The sequence below is a fragment of the Canis aureus genome, chromosome 1, assembly GCF_053574225.1.
Source record: "Canis aureus isolate CA01 chromosome 1, VMU_Caureus_v.1.0, whole genome shotgun sequence".
NCBI lineage: Eukaryota > Metazoa > Chordata > Mammalia > Carnivora > Canidae > Canis > Canis aureus.
Genome location: NC_135611.1, coordinates 115,513,938 through 115,535,098, shown reverse-complemented (window position 1 = coordinate 115,535,098; position 21,161 = coordinate 115,513,938). Strand labels below are relative to the sequence as shown.

General features: G+C 51.4%; 1 protein-coding gene across 7 annotated transcripts in view; it reads left to right on the top strand.

Moving 5' to 3' along the window:
- The window catches only part of SIPA1L3 (signal induced proliferation associated 1 like 3), a 235,445-nt gene that overhangs the window by 128,923 nt on the left and 85,361 nt on the right, over positions 1-21,161 (top strand). For all 7 annotated transcript variants that reach the window (XM_077853554.1, XM_077853508.1, XM_077853545.1 and 4 more), the window contains 2 exons: positions 7,592-9,412; positions 13,604-13,734. In XM_077853554.1, coding sequence (XP_077709680.1) covers positions 7,900-9,412; positions 13,604-13,734 — 1,644 coding nt within the window. In that variant the 5' untranslated portion in view covers positions 7,592-7,899. The remainder of the gene's footprint in view (positions 1-7,591; positions 9,413-13,603; positions 13,735-21,161) is intronic.

Genomic DNA, 21,161 nt, shown 5'->3' with positions numbered 1-21,161 from the left:
TGGACCACCTGCTCCTCCCCAGACCACACCCTCTGCCGGGGCCTCCTGGACACCTGCTCTCCTGCCTCTCTGCGTGGGCCCGCTCTGGCTGATGGGCTTGCCCTCTCGTGTTTGCAGCAAATCGGGGCTTGGTGTCAGGCCCTCCTTTCTTTGCTCTCTGTTCCTCTGTCCTCAGCCCTGGTGGTATAGTAGAATCAGCTGCAGAGCTTTGGAAAAGGCTCTCTGGCCTGGTCCCCACCCCAGACCAGCTGATTCAGACTCTCCGGGGGTGGAGTGTGAACACCTATATTTTTACAAAGCTCCCCTGGTGCCTCTAATGGACAGTGGGGGAGAACTACTGCCTTGGACAAGCCCACGGGGCCTCGTACACTGGCCACTCCCAGCTTTCCTGCCCGTGCATGTCGGGCTCGTTCATCAGCATACTGGGTGTGGGGCAGGCGCCCTCTCTTTGGATCAGATGGCACCCCACAATGAGCCCTCCCGACTGCCCTCGCCCCCTGTTGAGAGTAGTGCCCAGCGCCACCTGTATCAACGTTTTATTCCTTTAAACTGTTGACCACCCTTTGAAGTCACCTTGTTTTCTGTCTCTGTTGACTGATTGACTGATTTCAGTGGCGTCCCTCTCCTGGAAGTTCAGGAGGGGGGGTGTGGACTGTCCTGCTCAGGCCTATATCTTCAGCACCTGCAGTAGCACATAGTAGGTGCCTGAGAAATCTGTTGAAAAAATGATCTGATTTTAAGTGCTTGGTGTTTGTGAAATGAATGGATTATACATGCCTGGTCAATGTTCAATAAAAAAAAGAAGGTATTAGCACTCTTTTGATTTTTTTTTTTTTTTTTTTTTTTGCACTCTTTTGATTGAATGAATTTTCTGGACTAAATGATTTGTAAGAATGTGATAGGTGTTTGTTGTATGAATGAATAAGCTGGAAGGACTAGTTCTTACTGGACAAATGAATAACTTGTACGTGCCCAGAAACTACTGAATTGCCAGGTGCATGCAGTCGGGTCACCATTTCCCCCCAGGCCCAAGAGCAGCCCTCAGGCTTGGTGCCACAACCCTAAACTGACCAGTTCTTAGGTCCTCCCGGGTCCCCACTGCAGTGACTGGATCACACGTCCATGAAGGATAGCACTTGAAGCAGGTGGGGACACCCTTGGACACGGAAGGCTGTCTAGGAAGGAAGCTTTGGATACCTACCCCCTCCCCCATCCAGAAACCTATGAAGGGGCAGTGTACACACACAACACACACACACACTCCATGCATTACTTTCAGCTTTCTGAACCTGCTTCTTCCCAGGGGCAGACACAGTGGGTCACCAGGCAAGTGCCACCCCCGCTCAGGTCACAGATCCTGCCTGAGCCAGTGTTCTCCTGGACTGAGTGAGGTTGTGATCCGTCCTCTCATGTATTTAGCAGATATTTACTAATGGCCTCTTGTGTGTCAGGCCTGTGCCAGAGATACAGGCAGTAATAAAGACATTTCAGTGCCTCACAAACCTTACATGTGGCAAACAGTTCATTACATGGTAAATTACAGACATACATTGATGCAGGCAATCCCAAAGAGAAATGCTCTGAGAGCTCAGGTTGGGGATTAAACAAGGTTCATGAGAAGGGAAAGTCATGTGGAGAAAGTGATGTTTGTCCTGAGTCCTAAGAAAGAACAATAGGCAAGGGCAACCAGAATGGCCTGTGCAAAGGCCCTGAGGCAACAAGCAGGAGAAGCAGTAAGTAGAACTGAAAAAAGGATGTTGTGGCCTGGGTTCCCACAGCAAGGAGAAGAGGAAGGTAGCCTTGAGGGCCGAGGTAAGGATTTTGAACTTTATCCTAAGATTTGAATTTATACTAAGATTCAAATGTGAATATGAATCCTACTGCATGGAAAAAGGCACTTAGGTAGGGGAGCAGAAGCAGAGGTAACAGAGTGTGGTGTATAGTCACCCAGCTCAGACCAGGGGAAGTGATGGGAGGGAAGGATGGAGTCGGAGCTGCTGTGGGAGAGTCAGCAGGACGTGGTTTAGTGGATTGGACACGTGAGGTGAGTTTCCAGTGGGGCCCTTGGATGCAAGAAAGTGCTTTTCACTGAGATGGGGAAGAAGAAGGTGGCATTCCTGTTCTGACAGATATTCTGGTGTACCACTCTGTCGGCACCAGTCTCCGATGGATGACTGGATTTAGCCAATGAGATGCAAGAGAAGTGGTATGTGTCATTACTGAGCAGGAACTTTGAGGGCTGTCCTGTGGTTTAGGCATGTCCCTTACCTGTGAAGTTGGCTGGGTCTCATGGAAGGACTGGTCTGTCAACTGGGTGTAAAGCTGGCATGAGAAGGCCCTTGGCCCACCCGTGCTGGATATACAGTATGAACAAGAAACTAATCTTGGGGTGCCCGGGTGGCTCAGTCGGTTAAGTGTGTGCCTTCAGCTCAGGTCATGAGCCTGTGGTCCTGGGATTGAGCTCCGAGTCCGGCTCCCTGCTCAGCGGGGAATCTGCTTCTCCCTCTGACCCCCACCACCACCTTGTCCTCTCTCTGTCTCTCTCTTCTCTTTCTCTCTCCCAAATAAAATCTTAGAAGAAAAGACACAGACCTTTGTTGTGTAAGCCCTTAGTACTCGGGGTCCTCTGTTACTGTGGCATAACTTAGCCCACCTGCTTCTGAGAAGGAAGAAGTTTTGTGGATGGGGACAGATTGGAGGTTCCGGTTGGGAGTGGTTAGTTTGCAGTGCATCTTGACCTAACATACGTGGTGATGTCGAGCAAACTGGTGGCTACCGGAGTCTGGAGCTCAGAGAAGCAGTTGGATCTGGAGATACTTTATGGTGTCACCAGTGAGGAAAAGGAGAATCGGAGGTCCAGGACTTTGCCCACTGGACAACCAGAGGGCTGGTGCTTGAACTAAGGACTGCCTGACTTCAGGCATGAAGCTTCTGGATCATTCCCAACTCTGCCACCTTGTGGCCGTCTGGCCTTGGGCACAGTACTTCATCTGTTGGTTTCCTTAAGTTAAAATGGAGATACCTCCCTCACAGAGTTGTTGTGGAGTTAAGAGAGATAACAAACGTAAAGCACTTAGAGAAGAACCAGGACTATAGAAGGATCACATTCATGGTAGCTGCTGCTATAAATGTCGTTTTGTTGTGTAACTAAAACATCTAACGGTGGGAAGAATAGTGGTGGCTTCGGGTCCACGATGACTCAGATTAAAGTGATGACAACAGCCCCCAAATGCCCCACATTTCAGCCCCCCTCACAAATGGCTCTTCCCTCATGGTCTCAAGATGGCTGCAGTGATTCCATCCCTCATATCCTCCCAGACTCCAGGTAAGAAGAAAAAGCACAGCCTTCAGCCCCAGGACTCTTGGCAACAATGTCACTGGGTGTCACTGGTCCTAATCAGGTTACATAGTTTGTTTCTGAGCTCAGGAAGGAGCTCCTCCTCTAGCCCACTGGGTGGGAGTCAGAGAAGACAGATTCCCAAAGGGAAAATCTAGGCTGTTTCTGGAAAAAGGAGTCATAGAAGACAGGAAGCAAACCCCGAGTGTCTACCACCTGAAGGCTCGTGTTTTTCCCTCTGCTCTGGGAGGTTCTGGGAGACATCGTGGCTTCTTCACGGAAGAACAAGGCCCTTCAGAGCCAGAACATTGCAGCTGTGGTGCTCACCTACATGTTTGCTGTTCCAGCCTCCCAGGCCTGGGGGGCCTGAAAAGGGAGCACCCCTCAGCTCAGACTTCCTCATCTTCTTCACAAGTGACAGTCTGGGAGCATTTATACAGATACGCTATTGGGTGCCTGGTCCTCTAACAGACTGACAATTTTTTTAGGGAGCCAGTGTGGCCAGCCCCAGAGGTAAGTCCTCACTGGCCCAAGGGCAACCCGGATAATCCCAGATTCTTGGCTTTCCCAGCTTTCCTTGCACCTGGAACGGCCATATGTGACCACATTCTGGCCAATTAGGCATAAAAGAAAGTCTGGTGAGGTAGGGGGAATGTTCTGGCAAACACGGTCCTTCCTGATTAGGGTCAGATGGGTAAGAAGTAAGAATAGTCTTATGTCATCCCTTTCTTTCCCCCTGCCCATGGTTCAGTGAGAAGCATGGCTGTGGCTGCCAGCTTGCTATTCTGAGGCCAAAAGCCAAAGATGTAAGCCAGCAGCTCACTCAGGGAAGCAGAGGATGATGGGGTGGGAGGAGAGACCGTCCCTGACGTCATTCCAGAGTGGAGTCACCATGTCTGGCCTCCTTGTTACATAGGATAATGAAATGTTGTCATTGCCCGAGCCACCAGTGGACAGGATTTTGTTACTTGCAGCCACATGCATCCCACCTGACTCTCCCACTGCCACTTGCCCCTCGCTTTGCTGCCGTCCCCCAGTTTTTCCCATTCACCATCCCCGCTGCCTTCCTTACACACGGCACTATGTATTAGTCGGGGTCCTCCAGGGCCAGTGGCAGAAGCCACGCTGGACAGTCTTGGGCAGAAGCCCCATTTATCAGGGGCTTACAGATCACCAGGAGGCCAGAGGAGCAGTCTAGAGAAGAGGCAGGAGCCAAGGAATACTGGAGACAGAACTTGTGCAGAGAGATCCAGCAGAGAACACTCAGCCGCAGAGCCCACCCCTAGCTGTGTTTCTGTAATTGGGGGAAGGAGAAGATTCATGAAGGAAGGAACCCTGCTAATAGTAGTGGCCATGAGGGGGAGCCTGGGTGGCTCAGTGGTTGAGCATCTGCCTTCAGGTCAGGGCGTGATCCCGTGATCCTGGGGTCCTGGGATCCAGTCCTGCATCGGGCTCCCCTCAGGGAGTCTGCTTCTTCCTCTGCCTGTGTCTCTGCCTCTCTGTCATGAATAAATAAATAAAATCTTAAAAAAAAAAAAAAAGTAGTGGCCATGAGATAGGTGGTACTGTCCCCATTTTACAGACTGAAACTGAGTCACAGTTTTAGTAACCAGTCCATGGCATACCAGGATCAGAACCCAGGCATTCTGGCCCTCATAGTGGGCAGTTTCCCATCAGGAAGATGGGAGAGCTCTTCGGTGGGGGGAGCTCCACAGCAGGCAGCTGGAAAGGGACCAGTGTGCACCAGTCCCTGAATCCCACAGAGACTGAGTATCAGTCAGCCTCTGAGCATCACAGGGAGACTTGGCTACACCTGCTCCAGGAAGGGATCTATGGAAAGACCCCAGGACCTCAGAAACATCTGTGTGTTTTCACAGAAGGGAACAAAACAGATTGGGGGTTTCTGACTGAGCTGGAAACAAAATGCCGTGAGCAGAGCCCATCTGTCAGGAGGTGCTTGCATAAGCAAGTCAGGGTCGCATCTGGGCCACTGGTTTTCCCAGCCAGCCCAAACGTGGCCTCAAAGGGCTAATCCTCTGTGCTCTATCAAGCTGACCCAAAGGTGAGAGTGGGCTGCCAAGCACAAGAAGTGCCCCTGGCCAATCCGGACATCCCAGTTTGGCCTGGGATCCAGGGCCCAGTAACCTATAGGGCAAGCCTCAGGCACTCGTCTCGGGCAAAGCTGCTGCACTGACCGATCACCAGAGGTCACAACCCGGCATCCCCTGCCCAGATTTGGCCCGAATACTTATTTCGTTCACCCTTCTTTGGTTTTTGTTGGTAATGGTCTTAAGTATGTATTTATTGACTAGAAGTACGTACAAGTAATTCAAAAGGTATAGCCAGTGGTGTACAATGAAAGCTAAGGTTCCTTCCTTCCCCTACTTTCAAGACAAAAGTTAGATCCTAGTATCTCACATTCTTATGGGGTAGAGATCAGGAATAAATAAGAGAAATAAGTGAGTATATTCTACTAAAGTACTAAAGAGCAAAGTGAAGCAGAAGGGGCTGGGAATGGGGGTAAAGAGACCTAGTTCCCCTTCAGAGGCAACCACCGTTAGCAGTTTCTTGAAAATCCTTGTAGAGATCTTCTCTGCTTGGTAGTCGGTTGTTGTTGCTGCTGTTATTTTTGTTTTTCAAACTGGGAGAAATTGCATCCAATTCAAGATTCCTGGTTTCAGTTCACAAATCCAATGATGCGGCATCCACATTCCTGAAAACCTGGGTCACTGGAGCTGAGGCCCACCTGCCTCTGTAGAAATGTCTCTGCTGTGCTGCTCACCCAGCCTCACCTGGCCTTGCTCCTGTCTCCCTTAACCAACCTGACCCTGGGGGCTTTCCATTTCCCTTCCCTGCGTGCCTCCCTGCAACAGCTTCAGGAATGCTCCCTTGGGAGTAGGAAGAGGAGTATACTCCCGCTCCACACTACCCCCCACCACCACCCCTTTCTGATTCTCACTTTCTCAGATGTTACAAGCTTGCCTCACTGTTTTGCTCCATGAATCTGCTTCATGCTGCCCCCTGGTTCTTTCTCTGCTAGCTTGCTCCATACTTAGGGGCACAAGTTAGGAAATATCCCCTACACACACACATGGCCTTCCCTTTCCTCAGGGAAACACCATTAGTCACTGGTGGGCTTCTCTTTGTAGGGAAGGCTTCATTGAAGAGTTGACATCATGCAAGGGAGCCAGCCTGGTGAAGAACCAAGGAAGGCTATGCAGAGCTCCTGGGTGGGGTTTGGTCTATCAGCAGAACAGAAAAGAGGGCCAGTGCAATGGGATCTTAGGGATGGGGAGAGGCATCAGGAGGACTGGCAAGGGTCAGAGGCCATGGGGCTTGTGGGCCAGCAGAGGATTTGGACTGGATTCTAATGCAGTAAGGAGCCACTGGGCTCCCCTCAGCAAAGAAGTGCAGGAGCTGATTTTCTGGCTCATGGTATCTATTAATCATGTAGGGTTCCAGAGACCTCCCCTCCCCCAAATCTTCCAGTGTTCATGGTGACTTATCTATCATTTTTACTTCCTTTCTGGTGGGGTGGCTGGTCAGGAAGACTGCAGGACAGATAGACAACAGGCCAGCTTCTACCTGCAGAACCCACGGAGGGCGGAGGAACATGTTTCATGACACCACAAGGGAAAAGTCAGCCAGATTCTGAAAGTGGGAAACTCCATGGGACAGTGACCTCATTCCTTCTGCAGATGAATAGTGTCAAAATAAAGGGGAGACATCATGGAATAGAAGAGACTTAAGAAATATATCTGCCAGAATAGAGTAGGGATCTTGTTTGGATCCTGATTTGAATAAACCAACCCTAAAATACACCTTTGAGACAAGGGGATAAATGCAATGCAGATATATGGAGGTATTACATGACATTAAAGAATTCTTGTTAATCTAGATGGGTGTGATAAAGGTAGTGAGGTTAATTTTTTAAAGGCCTTAACTGCTAGATATACAAGCTTAAGTTTTTACAAGTGAAATGAGCTGATACTTGGGATATACTCTAAAATATTCTGTCAAATTAAAAAAAAAAAACAACGTAGGGTATGAGTGGATAGATGAAACAGGAATGGGGAATGGTTAACTGTTGTTGAAGCTGGTTGGGTACTCATGGTCCTCTTCTCTGCTTTGAGTATGTTTGAAATTTTCCATAATCAACAAGTTTTTTTAAAATGAGTATAAAGCTGTCACACAGAAGTCTTTCTCTGGGAACGGTAACATCACCTCTCACCTTTGCCTTCTCTCCTTTTTCAGCATGGCAGGGAGGACAGCCCTGCAGCCTGCCGGCCCTCACCCACATCGGCTGCTAGCTCTGTCCTGCTGAGCCACTCCGTCTGGAGACCCCAGGACAGCACCTGCCTCCTGAGGTTGTCCTGGCACAGTCGTCCACAGCGATGGTGGAGAACTGGACTCCACAGACTCACAACCTTCCCGTCAGGCTTCAGGGGCCGGCATCCTTCATCCTGGGACTGGCGGCCCTGAACAATGGCTGAGGGCCAGGGGACCCCATAAAATCACACCACAGCTCACGGGGGCCAGTAGCGTTCCAGTGCCCGTGGACTATGACCACCTATCGGCCCATTCCCAATGATGGTGTGGACCTGGCAGCCAGTTGTGGGGCCAGGGGGGCCGACGTCCTCCCCGGGCCCCACGCAGGGGACTATGCTCCCATGGGATTCTGGGTTCAGAACGGCGGGGTGCCCCAGCCCATGGGGGAGAGCCCCGTCGGCGCCACCACCCGCCCCAGCCCCACCACCCCCGCAGTGCCCAAGATGGGTGTGCGCGCGCGAGTGGCCGACTGGCCGCCCAAGCGGGAGGCCCTGCGGGAGCAGAACAACCCCAGCCCCTCCCAGGACGCCGACGGCGCCAAGGCCACGAAGGTGGCCCATCCCATGAGGAGCGTACAGAACGGACAGCCCCCGGCCAGCGCCCCGGCTTCCTCGGGGCCCAAAGCCTTCCACCGACTCTCCAGGAGAAGGTCCAAAGACGTGGAATTCCAGGACGGGTGGCCGCGGTCCCCCGGCAGGGCCTTCCTGCCCCTGCGGCACCGCAGCAGCAGCGAGATCACCCTGAGCGAGTGTGACGCGGAGGACGCGGGGGAGCCTCGGGGGCCGCGGCACACGGGGGCCCTGCCCCTGTTCCGGGAGTACGGGAGCACGTCCTCCATCGACGTGCAGGCCGTGCCGGAGCAGAGCTTCTTCGACATTCTCAACGAGTTCCGCAGCGAGCAGCCCGAGGCCGCGGGCCCGCAGAGCCTCCGCGAGCTGCTGCAGGCCGAGCCCGGGCCCCACGCGCCGGGGGGCAGCGGCGGGGCCAGGGGGGACCCCCGCAACGGGCAGCCGGCCAAGGAGAAGGAGAAGGCCCGGAAGAAGGCGGCGCGCGGCCTGGGCGGGGACGCCGCGGACTCCTCCATCTTCCGGAAGCTGCGCAGCGCGAAGGCGGACGGCGAGGCGGGCCGGGCCCCGGGGGAGGCGGAGGAGGGCCGCAGCCCGCCCGAGGCCGGCCGCCCGTGGGTCTGCCAGAAGAGCTTCGCGCACTTCGACGTGCAGAGCATGCTGTTCGACCTCAACGAGGCGGCGGCCAACAGGGTGGCCACGGCGCAGCGGCGCAACACCACCACGGGCGCCTCGGCCGCCTCCGCCACGGCGGCGCTGTCGGCGGCGCGGGCCCACGGCCTGGGCGGCCTGGACGCCGCCTTCCCCAGCACGGAGGACCTGAACTGCAAGGAGAACCTGGAGCAGGACCTGGGCGACGACAACAGCAACGAGCTGCTGCTCAGCTGCCCGCACTTCCGCAACGAGATCGGCGGCGAGTGCGAGCGCAACGTGAGCTTCTCGCGGGCGGCCGTGGGCTCCCCGGGCGGCGGCGGCGGCGGCGGTGGCGGCGGTGGCGGCGGTGGCGGCGGCGAGGGTCGCCCGTCCGAGCCCGCGCTCAGCGCGCACCGCACCAACGCCAGCATCTCGGTGCTGGAGGTGCCCAAGGAGCAGCAGAGGACGCAGAGCCGCCCGCGGCAGTACAGCATCGAGCACGTGGACCTGGGCGCCCGCTACTACCAGGACCACTTCGTGGGCAGAGGTGACGTGGCGCGCCGGCCGCAGCGTGGCCCCGGGGCACAGGGAGGGGAGTGCGGGTGCAGCGAGCGGAGCCGCGGGGGGTTGGGGGGGTGGGGGTGGGGGTGAGGCTAGCTTGGTGCCTGACGCAGGACTGAGCTCGCCAAGGCCTGGAGCCGCCAGGAGACCATAGAGCGTATTTAGTTAGCGACTGTGTGCTGCGTTCAGCCGTGTGCCAGGCACTTCGTAGGACCTGGGGATACAGACCAGCGTAAAACTAAGATCTTGTCTTCCGAGCACTTAAAGGGGGGCGGGGGTGTAAGACAAAACTAGATTAAGGTGTAAATTATATAAGGTGTCATAGGGTGGCAAGGGCTATGGAGAAAAGTAGAGCAGAGGAGAGGGAAATAGTGTCCCGTCAGAGGCTGCATGTGCGGTAGGGAAAGCACTGGGAGGGCCTCCGAGGTAGATGCCATCTCATTACTGGGCTGGAGGGAGCTGTGTGGAAACCCGGCACAGTGTTTTTGGTGCAGGGAAGAGCGAGTGCAGTAGTTCTAAAACACTAAAGGAGGAGTAAGGAGGCCACTGTTGCTGGAACGGAGTGACTGAGGGGATTTGGACAGAGCCAAGGCAGAGAGGTGACAGGGGCAGATTGGGACTTCGTGGGCCACGGTGAGGACTCTCACCTGTACCCCAAGTGAAATGGAGCCACAAGAGAACTCTGAGCAGTCGAGGGCCCTCATCTGACTTGGATGTTCATACCTCCCTCTGGGGCACAGATGTGGAGGATCTGGAAAGTGGGGAAACCAAGGAGGAGGGTGCGGCCCTGGTCCAGGCAGATGATGGACAAGGCTAGGTTGGGAACCCATGCATCAGGGAAGAAGGAAGAAGCAGGCAGGCTCCGGATCCCCTTTGGAGATAGAGCTGGTGATGTTGAGAAGGTGTTAATAGCAGGCCAATATGGCTTCCTACGTCACTAGGTTCGTTGGTGTCCATGGGGCAATCACAGGAGGCCATATAGCATAGTGCAGACCCCACAAGGACAGGCAGGGACTGAGCAAAGGGCAGTTCCTGCTCAGCTCCACCTCACTGTCATCAGGCAGAAAATGCAGGCTATGCAGTGTTGCCAGCCTTTCTGGTTGGTTTTTTTTTTTTTTTTTTTCCCCTCAAGATTCTCCTGAAGGGCATCCCCGGTGGCGCAGCGGTTTAGCGCCACCTGCAGTCCGGGGCGTGATCCTGGGGACCCAGGATCAAGTCCCACATCGGGCTCCCCGCATGGAGCCTGCTTCTCCCTCTGCCTGTGTCTCTGCCTCTGTCTCTCTCTGTGTGTCTCTATGAATAAATAAAATCTTTAAAAAAAAAAAAAAGATTCACCTAAACTTAAGTTTTGTGGGCTTTTTTTTTAATTTTTAAAAAGATTTTATTTATTCATGGGAGACACACAGAGAGAGAAAGAGAGGCAGAGACAACGGCAGAGGGAGAAGTAAGCTCCATGCGGGGAGCCCGATGCGGGACTCAGTCCTGGTACTCCAGGATCATGCCGAGCCGGAAGCAGCTGCTTAACCACTGAGCCACCCAAGGATCCTTGTTTTTTGTTTTGTTTTTTGTTTTTGTTTTTTCAATTTTTTTTAAAAATGTGATTTATCCTAATATTTAATTCTGGCAGCTGTATTGATTTAAAAATGCTTATAACTGCCAGTGACAGGCTTGAAGGACACAAAAGTTTATTTCTCTGATAAAAAAAGTCTGGAGATCAACAGCCCTGAGCTGGTATAGTTATTCCTCAGCATCAGTGGTATGCCAGCCTTAGTGCACGGCCTCCAGCGCCCCCCCACCAGAGTAATCTCCTGGTCCAAGATAGCTGCTGCAGCTCCTGCTGTCGCATCCATGATTCCAGGCAAAGAAAAAGAGGACAAGGAAAGAGCAAAAACGTAGATCTCCTGTAAAGTCAGTCCCCTTTAAAGAGCTTCTCATAAGCCCTATCCAACCACAGCTGCTTACTGACCACCCCTATCTACAAGGCAGGCTGGGAACTAAAGGTTTTTAGCTAGACAAATCGCCTCTCTTTTCCTTCCCTAAAAGTAGAGTGTTTTTCTTGAAAAGGAGGAAGGGAAAAATACAATGGGTAGGCAGGTACTCCACAGCAACTAGTTAAAAAAACTTTTTTAAACCAGTGTCTTAGTCAAACCTAACAAAATGTCACCCAAGTCATTCTATGGGGCTCAGAGCGAATGCAGTCTCTGGAGCTCCAGCCTTGCAAGTCAGACAGCCTGGGTTTTGGGGCCATCTGTTTTATATCTTACTGGCTATGTGACACGTTTCAGTTGTTGGATTCTGTATCTTCATGTGAGGAATGGGGATGATTGTGGCAGCATCACATACCCCCAAAACAGAAAAACACAGAAATTGGAAATAAAAGAATGAGGGGGAAAAGTTCCAGACAGTTGTTAACCCGGAGAAAAGAAACTGGAATAGTCGTGAGCCTTTGTGCACCTGGCACCCTGGGTTCAGGTATATATAAATTAAAAATTGACAAGGCAACAGTTAGAAGAGTGAACAAATCCACAGGCAGCAGGAGACACTGACAGAGGCTCTGAAATTGACAGACCTAGTAGTCAAAAAATAAGGCTGTCGAGGATTTGAATAACCCAATCAAAACCTGGTTCTGCGTTTTTTGTTGTTGTTGTTGTTGTTGTTGTTGTTTTTATAAAATTTGTACCTAACCCAATAGAGAACAAACACATCTTTTTGACTCACACATGGAAACACCACCATGAAAGACTGTGGTGAGGGGAAAAAAAAAAAAAGACTGTGGTGAGGATCATCTAAGACTGTACGTTAAAACACCTAGTTCTTCATCAGGAAGGTAGTAAGTACTCATCATGGAGCTTAAAAAAAGCCATTTTCTTTCAAAAGTGGATTTCTTTGGAGCCATGGAAGCTTATAAATAAATTACTCATTGGTCATTGTTTATTGAGTGTCTGCAGTGTTGGCAAGGCTGCAAGGTGCTGGGTCTGCATTGGTGCAAAACAAGACAACCCCTACAGCTGTTTCAGAAATGCACTAATAGCTGAAGAGCAGATCATCCTTCTGTTCTCTGACCAACTGCTGGGGAGATGGTTTAACCCAGTGCAGGTGCTGGTCTGACTGGTGGTGGTCATGAACATACCTGATTGGGCCTTAGATAAGTCTTTGACTCACTGAGAACAGGAGAACAGGAACCATCAGTTAAATATTCAGAGCACTGGGATGGGAAGAATTCCTGGCCATGATTAGATGTTGACCTCGTGGACTTGGGTTAAGACACACTGCTGTTGGGTATCCACCACAAGCAGGAAATATTTGGGTTATACATCGGGGAAAACTGTTTGGCTGGAAGGATTAGCAAACAGCAGCATGTTTAGAGAAGAGGGGGAGACAGCTGTGATTTAGAGAAGAGAACAGGAGGCTTGCTCTGTGATTCAAAGGTTCTATCCCCCCCCCATAAGGATAGAGTAGTTTAAGTGTCCGAGGTGTATAGAAACGTGGCTAGATAAAGGTGATACTCAGAGGCTTGAATCATGGGCCCTTTTCCCTGACAAACATCATGCCCTGGGATGATGATAACATGTCTTTTGTGCTTACTGTGTACTGGGCTCTGCACTAAGTACTTCACGCTTACTGACCTATTTAATCCTCACAACAGCGCTGGAAGGTGGGTCTGTCCTTACTGATACCGTTTTACTGATGAGAGTGCTGTGGAGCACCTTGGCCTGCACCGTCCATCTAACCTAGTGGTGCAGCCCTGAAAGTGACTCTCTAGAATAGAATCTTAGCCACTTCTTAGGGCTAATCGGCAGCTAAGCTAATGGTGAACATTTGCAAATCTGGGATAATCATAATGAGGCGGGGTGTTTTACATGCCAGACACTGCGCTAAGCGTTTAACATTTTGTAGCTGCATTTCACCCTCCCATCAAGTCAGTGACTTACGGGTAGCGTCAGGGCCCCCCACTTCTCAGATGAGGGAACGGAGGCTCAGAAAAGTTCTGTTACTTGACAGGGGTGGCACAGGTCAGGTGTTGGGATCCATCTCTCTTTCAAGTGTGGTCATGACCAGGCAGGAGGTTTGTGTGAGCAGGATCCCATGGGTCACACAGGAACCTGCCCCGGGTGTGGCACATCACCCCTCCTTCCCAAAGAGCTTACTCTGAACTCAGTCTGCTCTTCCCTCTCAGAACATGCCAATTACTTTGGTGTGGATGAGAAGCTGGGACCAGTGGCTGTGAGCATCAAACGGGAGAAGTTGGAGGACCACAAGGATCATGGGCCTCAGTACCAGTACAGGATCATCTTCCGGACCCGTGAGGTAGGTCTTGTCACTGTTGTTAATTTACATCAATTACAGCTGCTCACCTCTGTGGGCTCTTAGTCTGTGCCATGTTCTGTGGGCAAGTGCTTCCCCAGCTACATGTCTCGTAATCCTCCCAATAACCTCCTGAGGGCAGTCTTGGCAGTCCCTCCATTTTACAGAAGAGAAAACTAAGTCTCAGAGAAATTAAATGACTTAATTGGGGTCAGTGAATAAGGGGCCAGGCCAGGATTGGAATCTTGGAGAGCCCAAGATTCTTACATGTGCAGGAGAGTCACTCTGGTTAGCATAAGAAATAAAAGGGAGAGCTATAAGGGATTCTTTCAGGATCATGAGATGTCCTGCAGAATGGAAAGAGTTAAGGCAGCAAGCCTCCGGCAGGGCGGAATTGGGGAATCTCAGCCACAGAGGGTGCCTCTGTCAATGCTGTTCAGCTCAAAACGCTCCCAGTGCTTTCAAGTCTGAGTAGAGAAACCCGTTGTCCTGGTTTGGTCATAGGTCTTTGCCTAGATTAAATATCAGCTGTGGTTAGGGAACAAGACCTGCTGGGGGCACCCTGCTCAATTAGGACTCTGAATTGTAATTGACAGAAAACTAGTTCTAACTGGTTGAAGCCAGAAATAGAATTCATTGGTTCACATCATTGCAAATCCAGGGTAGGTCTAGCTTCAGGCATAGCTGGATCCAGGCACCTAGATGATGTCAACAGAATTCTGCCCCCTGACCGCTCTGCTCCTCTAAGCTCTGCTTCTTGTTTTGCATTGTGAATGTCATTCTCTTCTCTTCTGCCACAACAAGCTGTCTCCATGTCATAGGAAACTGGAGACTGGCGGCGGTTCAGCTCTTCTACATCTTTAGATGTTCTCCTCCACAGGGAAGAGACACTTGCTGCCAAATCTGTGGGGGAGGACTCTGATTGGCTCTGCTTGGATCATATGTGCTCCACTGGCTCCAGGGGCAGGACAGGACACTGTGATTGACAGTTCCATCAAAGCCACATAGAAGAGGCAGCCAGGGAGTTCTGCAAAAAGAGGAAAGCAAGGCCAGAAAAAAACAGTAGAGATTTCCAAAAGACCCAAGTAACAATGACCTTTACAAGAAAGGGGTGGTAGTCAGCTGGGCAGGCCCCCCACAGTGGGTCTCCCTGAGCTCTGCATTGCCCCATCCCCCTTGTTCCTGGCTTTTGCCCAGACATGGGAACCCAGCAGGCTGCCACCACCGCCACCACCGGGGACTTTGGGTGTGGGGCCAGCCGAGCCTGGACGTCATCCAGACTGGCAGATGCTGTACCAGGGGCTCCAGCCCCATCCCCTCATGAAGACCCTGTCACTGAGGAGGAATGGGATGACACAGAGGCTTTGTGGCAGCTCAGAGGAGACACAGCCCCAAAACCCCATGTCCCAGACCACAGGTGGTCACTAGCCCCTCTCGTCTTCCAGCCGCCTCCTCCCTCTCCTCACCTTTATGGGCAGATGAGCACCAGGGCAGAATGTGAGGGGACAGCTCACAGTGCATCAGATTGTACCGTGACATCCGAGGAGCTGCTGGGTGAAATGACAACAATCAAACACTAATAAATAATATTTGTTATAATTGCTGTTCTGTTGCAGAGCTCCTTACCACCAGGTCACATGTTCGCTTCACCCTCTATGTATATTCATGCACTTAGATGTCATGACAGTTACACGATGGAGACACTGTTATCCTCACTTCCAGATGACGAAACAGGCTCCAAGAGGTTAAGGGACGTGTCCAGAGCACCCTCCAGTAGGCTGCAGGGCCAAGAGTCCGCCTGTTCTCTAGCCACTGCTCCACGGCCCCTGGGATTCCACTAACTCAGCTCAGACTGCACGGCAGACCCAAGCTCACCTCAGTGTCAGCGCTTTTGTGTTGTTGTTTTCTTTTTTTAAGATTTACTTTATTTATTCATAAGAGACACAGAGAGGCAGAGACACAGGCAGAGGGAGAAGCAGGCTCCCTGCAGGGAGCCCGATGGGGGACTGGATCCCGGGACTCCAGGATCACGACCTGAGCTGAAGGCTGATGCTCAACCACTGAGCCAACCAGGTGCCCCTGTTGTTGTTTTTTCATTAATAAAAGTAGACTATGTAGAAGGAATTTTTAAAATACCAGCCTGCGTTGCACATACTGGGAGTCCTGAGGCTTAGGCGAAGTGATGCTGGCTTAGGGTGGAATATTTCTGTCATGATTCCTATTCAATAAGTGTGAAACAAGCTTAATGCTGCTCCTGTCTTGTGCCTGCTCCCATCCACTTCCCAGCCCCCACACCCACAAAACCAGCCTCCAGTCCTCCCCAGGATGGGCAGGAGGCTCCTGATGCTCAGGGACACAGGTCTGGGGATACACATCTGCCCCTCTCCAGAGACTCACTCAGCACCGCTGTCTGCACCTGGTACCAGGCACCTTAGGCACCGCAGTGAATAAGGCAGCAAAGATGCATGTGGGACTGCACTCTGGTAGAGGAGGCCTCAGGCAACACACATGTACTTCAGTAAATCATACAGTGTAGTGAGCCTGACAAGGTAGTTAGTAAACCAGGGAAGAGCTAAGAAGCATGAAGAGTGATGGTTCAGTTTTTAGGCAGAATGATCCAGGGAGGTATCACCAGGAAGATAACATTTGAGTCATGGCCTGAAGGAGATGAAAGAAGGAGCCATGTGGACACCTAGATGAGAGCATTCCAAGCAGAGGGAACAGCCAGTACAAAGGTCCTGAGGCAGGACCACATCTGGCACATTGGAGACCTGGTATGAATTCCTAGTTTGGCCACTCACTAGCTGTGAAAGTGGGCACCTGGCTTCTCCTCTCAGAGACTCAGTTTCTCCCTTGGGAATCCCTGTTTCACAGGACCGGGCCCTCTGAGGTTATACATCTAGGCGACGCGAGGCCTGGCACTTGGGAAGAGCCCAGTGAAGTTAGTTGACGGGGTCTCAGTCTGCTGTCCCTTTGTCACATTCTAGGTGGTCCTGTGAATTTGCCCCCCGCCCCCCGCCCTCGTGTGGGGTTCACAGGCACAACCGGGCCTCCTTCTGCTCCCCGCCCCCCATGCATGCAGGCCACACGCAGACTCGGCCTTGAAGGGAGGGCAGTGGCAAGCAAGATTGACCTTGCCTCTTCCTCATGCCCTCCCTATCCCACTGGCAGGGTGGACAGTCAGGCGGCCCACGGTAGTAACAACAGTAGCAGTACTAATCGCCAACACTCTCAGCACGTGTTCTTGCCAGATACTGTCCTAAGTGTTCTATATGCCTGGAGCCTTCAGATCCTCTCCATATCTCATGATGTGGGTCCCGTTGTTCCCACTGTGCAGATGAGGGTGGGAGGTTGAGGCTTCCTGGGAGATAATCATTTGCCAGGGTCCCCAGTGGCAGAGCCAGGATATGGACCCAAGCTACCTGGAGCCCGAGCCCATGCTCTTTACTCAGCACCCTACCTCTTGGGTCCAGTTTGGGTTCTGGCTCTGGGAACAGATAGCCCTGGGTTCGGTCCAGCTCTGCCACTCCCTGGCTGTGACTTTGGACAGATGGCTTTACCTCTGGGCTCCTCAGTTTCTTCATCTGTAAATAGGCTTTGTGCTGGTTGCTCCTTGTCTCCCGGAGCAGCAGGAAGGTTCTCCTGGATGGCACATGTGAGGTAGCCCGAGGCTGCAGGGCAGTGAGTTCATGGTCAGAGTCTGTCCTTTCCACGTGCACATATATCAGACTCCCGTCAGCTAGGGTGTGGGGTCCAGAGTGAGGGGCTCAGGCTGTTTTCCAAGCCAGCAGGCTGGCCTGCCCCAGATGGCCACCCCCAGCCGCCAAGCAGACAGTCATGTGGGCCCCCATCTCCCGGCAGATGGGATGTGAGCATTGGCAGCACTGAGCTTCCCGCCAGGGCAGGAACAGGCTTGGAGCTGGGCTTTGGCACCACACCCCTGAACGTCAGCCCCACGCCACCCCCAGCCTGGACAGGACAAGCCCCGGGCCAGGGCTGCCCTGTCCTGAGCCCCTTGCTGACCTCTCTACTTCTCCCGGGACACAGGGCACCTCAGCCAGCCAGGGATGGTCTAGCCTCCTGACCCAGCAGCTTCCCCTTTGCCCAGCAAACACAAGTTTGTTTGTTTCTTTTTTCAAACACAAGTTTTTGACAGACCTTGGTTTTGTTAGGGTTAGAGGTTTGGATTTGTCTTTTCTTTTTAACTTAAAAAGTAACAGTCACTCATGAAGAATTTAAGTATGTAAGTGTGCAAAGTGAAAAGGGAGAGTCTCTCCTATTAAGTGAAAAAAGCAAAGAATAACAGCATATTGACTAGGGCCTCATTTGTGTTGAGTAGGTACATGATTGTGTGTGTTTATAGAAATAACCTCCGAAGCATATTGTTAAATGGGGAGAAAAGCCAACTGTACCTTCTTACTAAAGGTTAAATTTAAATTCTTAACTATGCATATGGCTTTGTACAAATACATTTGACACGTGTGTGTACATAATAATGGCTACCACATACTGAGCGCTCACTGTGTGCCAGATACAATGCTGAGCACTGCACGTGGATTAGCTTACTGAATCTTTACGACTCTTTGAAGTAGTTGCCATTATCCCCATTCTATACATGAGGAAACAGGCACAGAGAAATTTTTTTTTTAAGATTTTATTTATTCGGGACGCCCAGGTGGCTCATGGGACGCCCAGGTGGCTCAGCGGTTGAGCGCCTGCCTTTGGCCCAGGGCATGATCCTGTAGACTCAGGATCGAGTCCTGCATCAGGCTTCCCGCATGGGCCTGCTTCTTCCTCTGCCTCCTCTCTCTCTCTCTCTCTCTCTCTCTCTCTCTCTGTGTCTCTCATGAAGAAATAAAATCTTAAAAAAAAAAAAAAAAGATTTTATTTATTCGAGAGAGAGGCAGAGACATAGGCAAGAGGGGAGAAGCAGGCTTCCTTTGGGGAGCCCGATGCAGGACTCAATCCCCCTGCATCACCCTGAGCCAAAGGCAGACGCTTAACCGCTGAGCCACCCAGGCATCCAGGTACAGAGAAATTAAGCAACTTATCAGGGTCACACAGGGAAGGAGTAGAGTTAGGATTTGAACCCAGGCAGACTCCTCAAGGACCTGCCAGGAAACATTCCTAAAGGGTGTGCCCACTGCCCAGTAGAGAAAGGGATGCGTCTGAATCAGGAGCCAACATAGAGCAACCTGTGTCAATCGAAACCTCCCTGCATACGTGGCCTTGAGACTTCTTACAGCTCACTTGACCAGTTACCCTCAGTGAGATGACAGGTATCATCGAGGGTAAGACCATGCAAGACCTTGGGGACTGAGCAGGGTGTATAGATTTTATTTGAAGAGAGTTGGGAAGCCACTAGCCCCTTCTGCGCAGAGGAGAGGCATGGTCTGGCTCCAGCTGCTGCGGGAAGAATGGACCGGGCAGGGGTGGCAGTGGGGCTGGAGCAGGGAGACCAGGCGGAAGGCTAGCATCATAGGCCAGGTAGGTGATGACAATGGACAGGACCAGGTGGCGGTTAGAGATGGCCAGTCGTTGCACCCTGCCAGTGCCCTACTTATTATCCTCAGCAGAGAAGGAAAAGCTGGGAGCTTTTCAAGTCGTGGCTTTTGGTCAAGTCTTCTGAGCCAGAATGTAAGCAAAGGCCACCTGTCTCTTGCGTGAGAGAATGAGAGGCAGGACCATGCTTCCCCTTGACCCCAGCAGAGGGCGCTGCGGGCCAGTGTCAGCAGGATGCAAAAACACTGATTCTGGTGGTGCATTAACTGAAACCCACAATCCCAGGGCAAAGCATCCGTCATCGTTGCTTTTCATGATCTATTTCAAGACTCTGGTTCTTAGGATAAGAGAGACTTATTAATTTCTGGGGCCAGAACTAGGAACTCCCAAACATTCCATTCCTTCCATTCATGCCTCTTGCCAGGTCCTGTGTGGCAAGAGTGGGCTATATGGTTGGAGGCCATATCATGACATATTGTTTTTGCCACCTTCTGTGTCTGTTGACTTAGGGCAAGCATGTTTTTCCAGTTAACACTGATCCTCCATAGTCTTCAAACCGTAGCCTCAAGTGTATTCTGGGCTCTGGTAATAGTCCTCTCAGGGAGGGAAGTTTTTCCTGGTATTGCTGCAGACCTGCCCCCAACCCCCACCCCACCAAGTGTGCTCAGTGGGGCTGGAGCTCCAGGGCCTGGCTCTGCGCAAGGCATCACCCGATGGCCAGCTCGCATTGTGCACAGAAGCCAAAGCTGGTGCAACGGGGACCTGAAGCAACCAGGGCTCCCAGGGCCAGCGGGGTGTAAATTGGGACCATCACTTGGAAAACTTTGGCAGTTCAGTAAAATTAAAGATGAACATGCGGGGTGACTCAGCAGTTCTTCTCCTAGGTACAGACCCAAAAGAAAATGTGTTTGTGTGTACTAAGAGGTGCTTCCATGAGTGTTGCTAACAGCTGTGTTCATAGTTGTCAAACACTGGAAGCAGTTTCTGTGCTGAGCAGTAGAAGGGATTCAATCCGTTGTGGCAAAATGTCAGCTTCTCGCAGCAGCGTGGTCGAGTCCCGTATCCAGAACATTGAGAGAAATAAGCCAGAGATAAAAGAATACAAAGTGCATTGAAGCTCAAAAATAGGCAGAAATAAATTACGGAGTTAGAAGTCAGAATAGGGTTGCCTTGGGGAGGGCAAGAGCTCAGTGGGGCTGAAAATATTCATTTTTTGATTCGGTGGCGATTACCTAGGTGTTCATTCCTTTAGCTATGCTTACATATGTTGTGTGCTTTTCTGTATGTAGATTATTCCTCACAATAAAGAAAAAATTTTTTAACTTTCAAAGAAAAAGGTCATGAGTTTTGGAAAAGTCAGGGCTGCATTAGAATCCTGGTTCAGTCACTTAGCTCTGGTGACCTTGGAGAAGGCACCTAACTTCTCAGAGCTTCAGTTTTCTTTCCTTTTTTTATTTTTTTATTTTTTATTTTGTGTGTTTATCTCTTCAGAGAGAGAGGGAGAGTGAGCGAGCACAGGGGGTGGGGCAGAGGGAGAGTCTCTCCAGCAGACTCCCCACTGAGTGTAGAGCCCAACGTGGGGCTCGATCCCACGACCCTGAGATCCTAACCTGAGCTGAAATCAAGAATCAGAAGGATGCTCAACCAACTAAGCCACCCAGGCACCCCAGAACTTCAGTTTTCTTATCTGTAAAATAGAGATGATAAAACCTCCCCTGAACAGACCTGTATACTTAACTAAGTAATTACTCTTGTACCTGGAAGATAGCATAGTCAACTGCACCTTCACAAATGTGACTTTGTTATAAAGTTCTGTCAGTTGGAAACTGCTTTGTCTGGAAACCTGACTAATCATAGCTAAAACAAATAGAAGGTGGTTTTAATTCTCCAAGGAGAAGTCTGGAGGTAGGCAACTGCAGAAATTGACT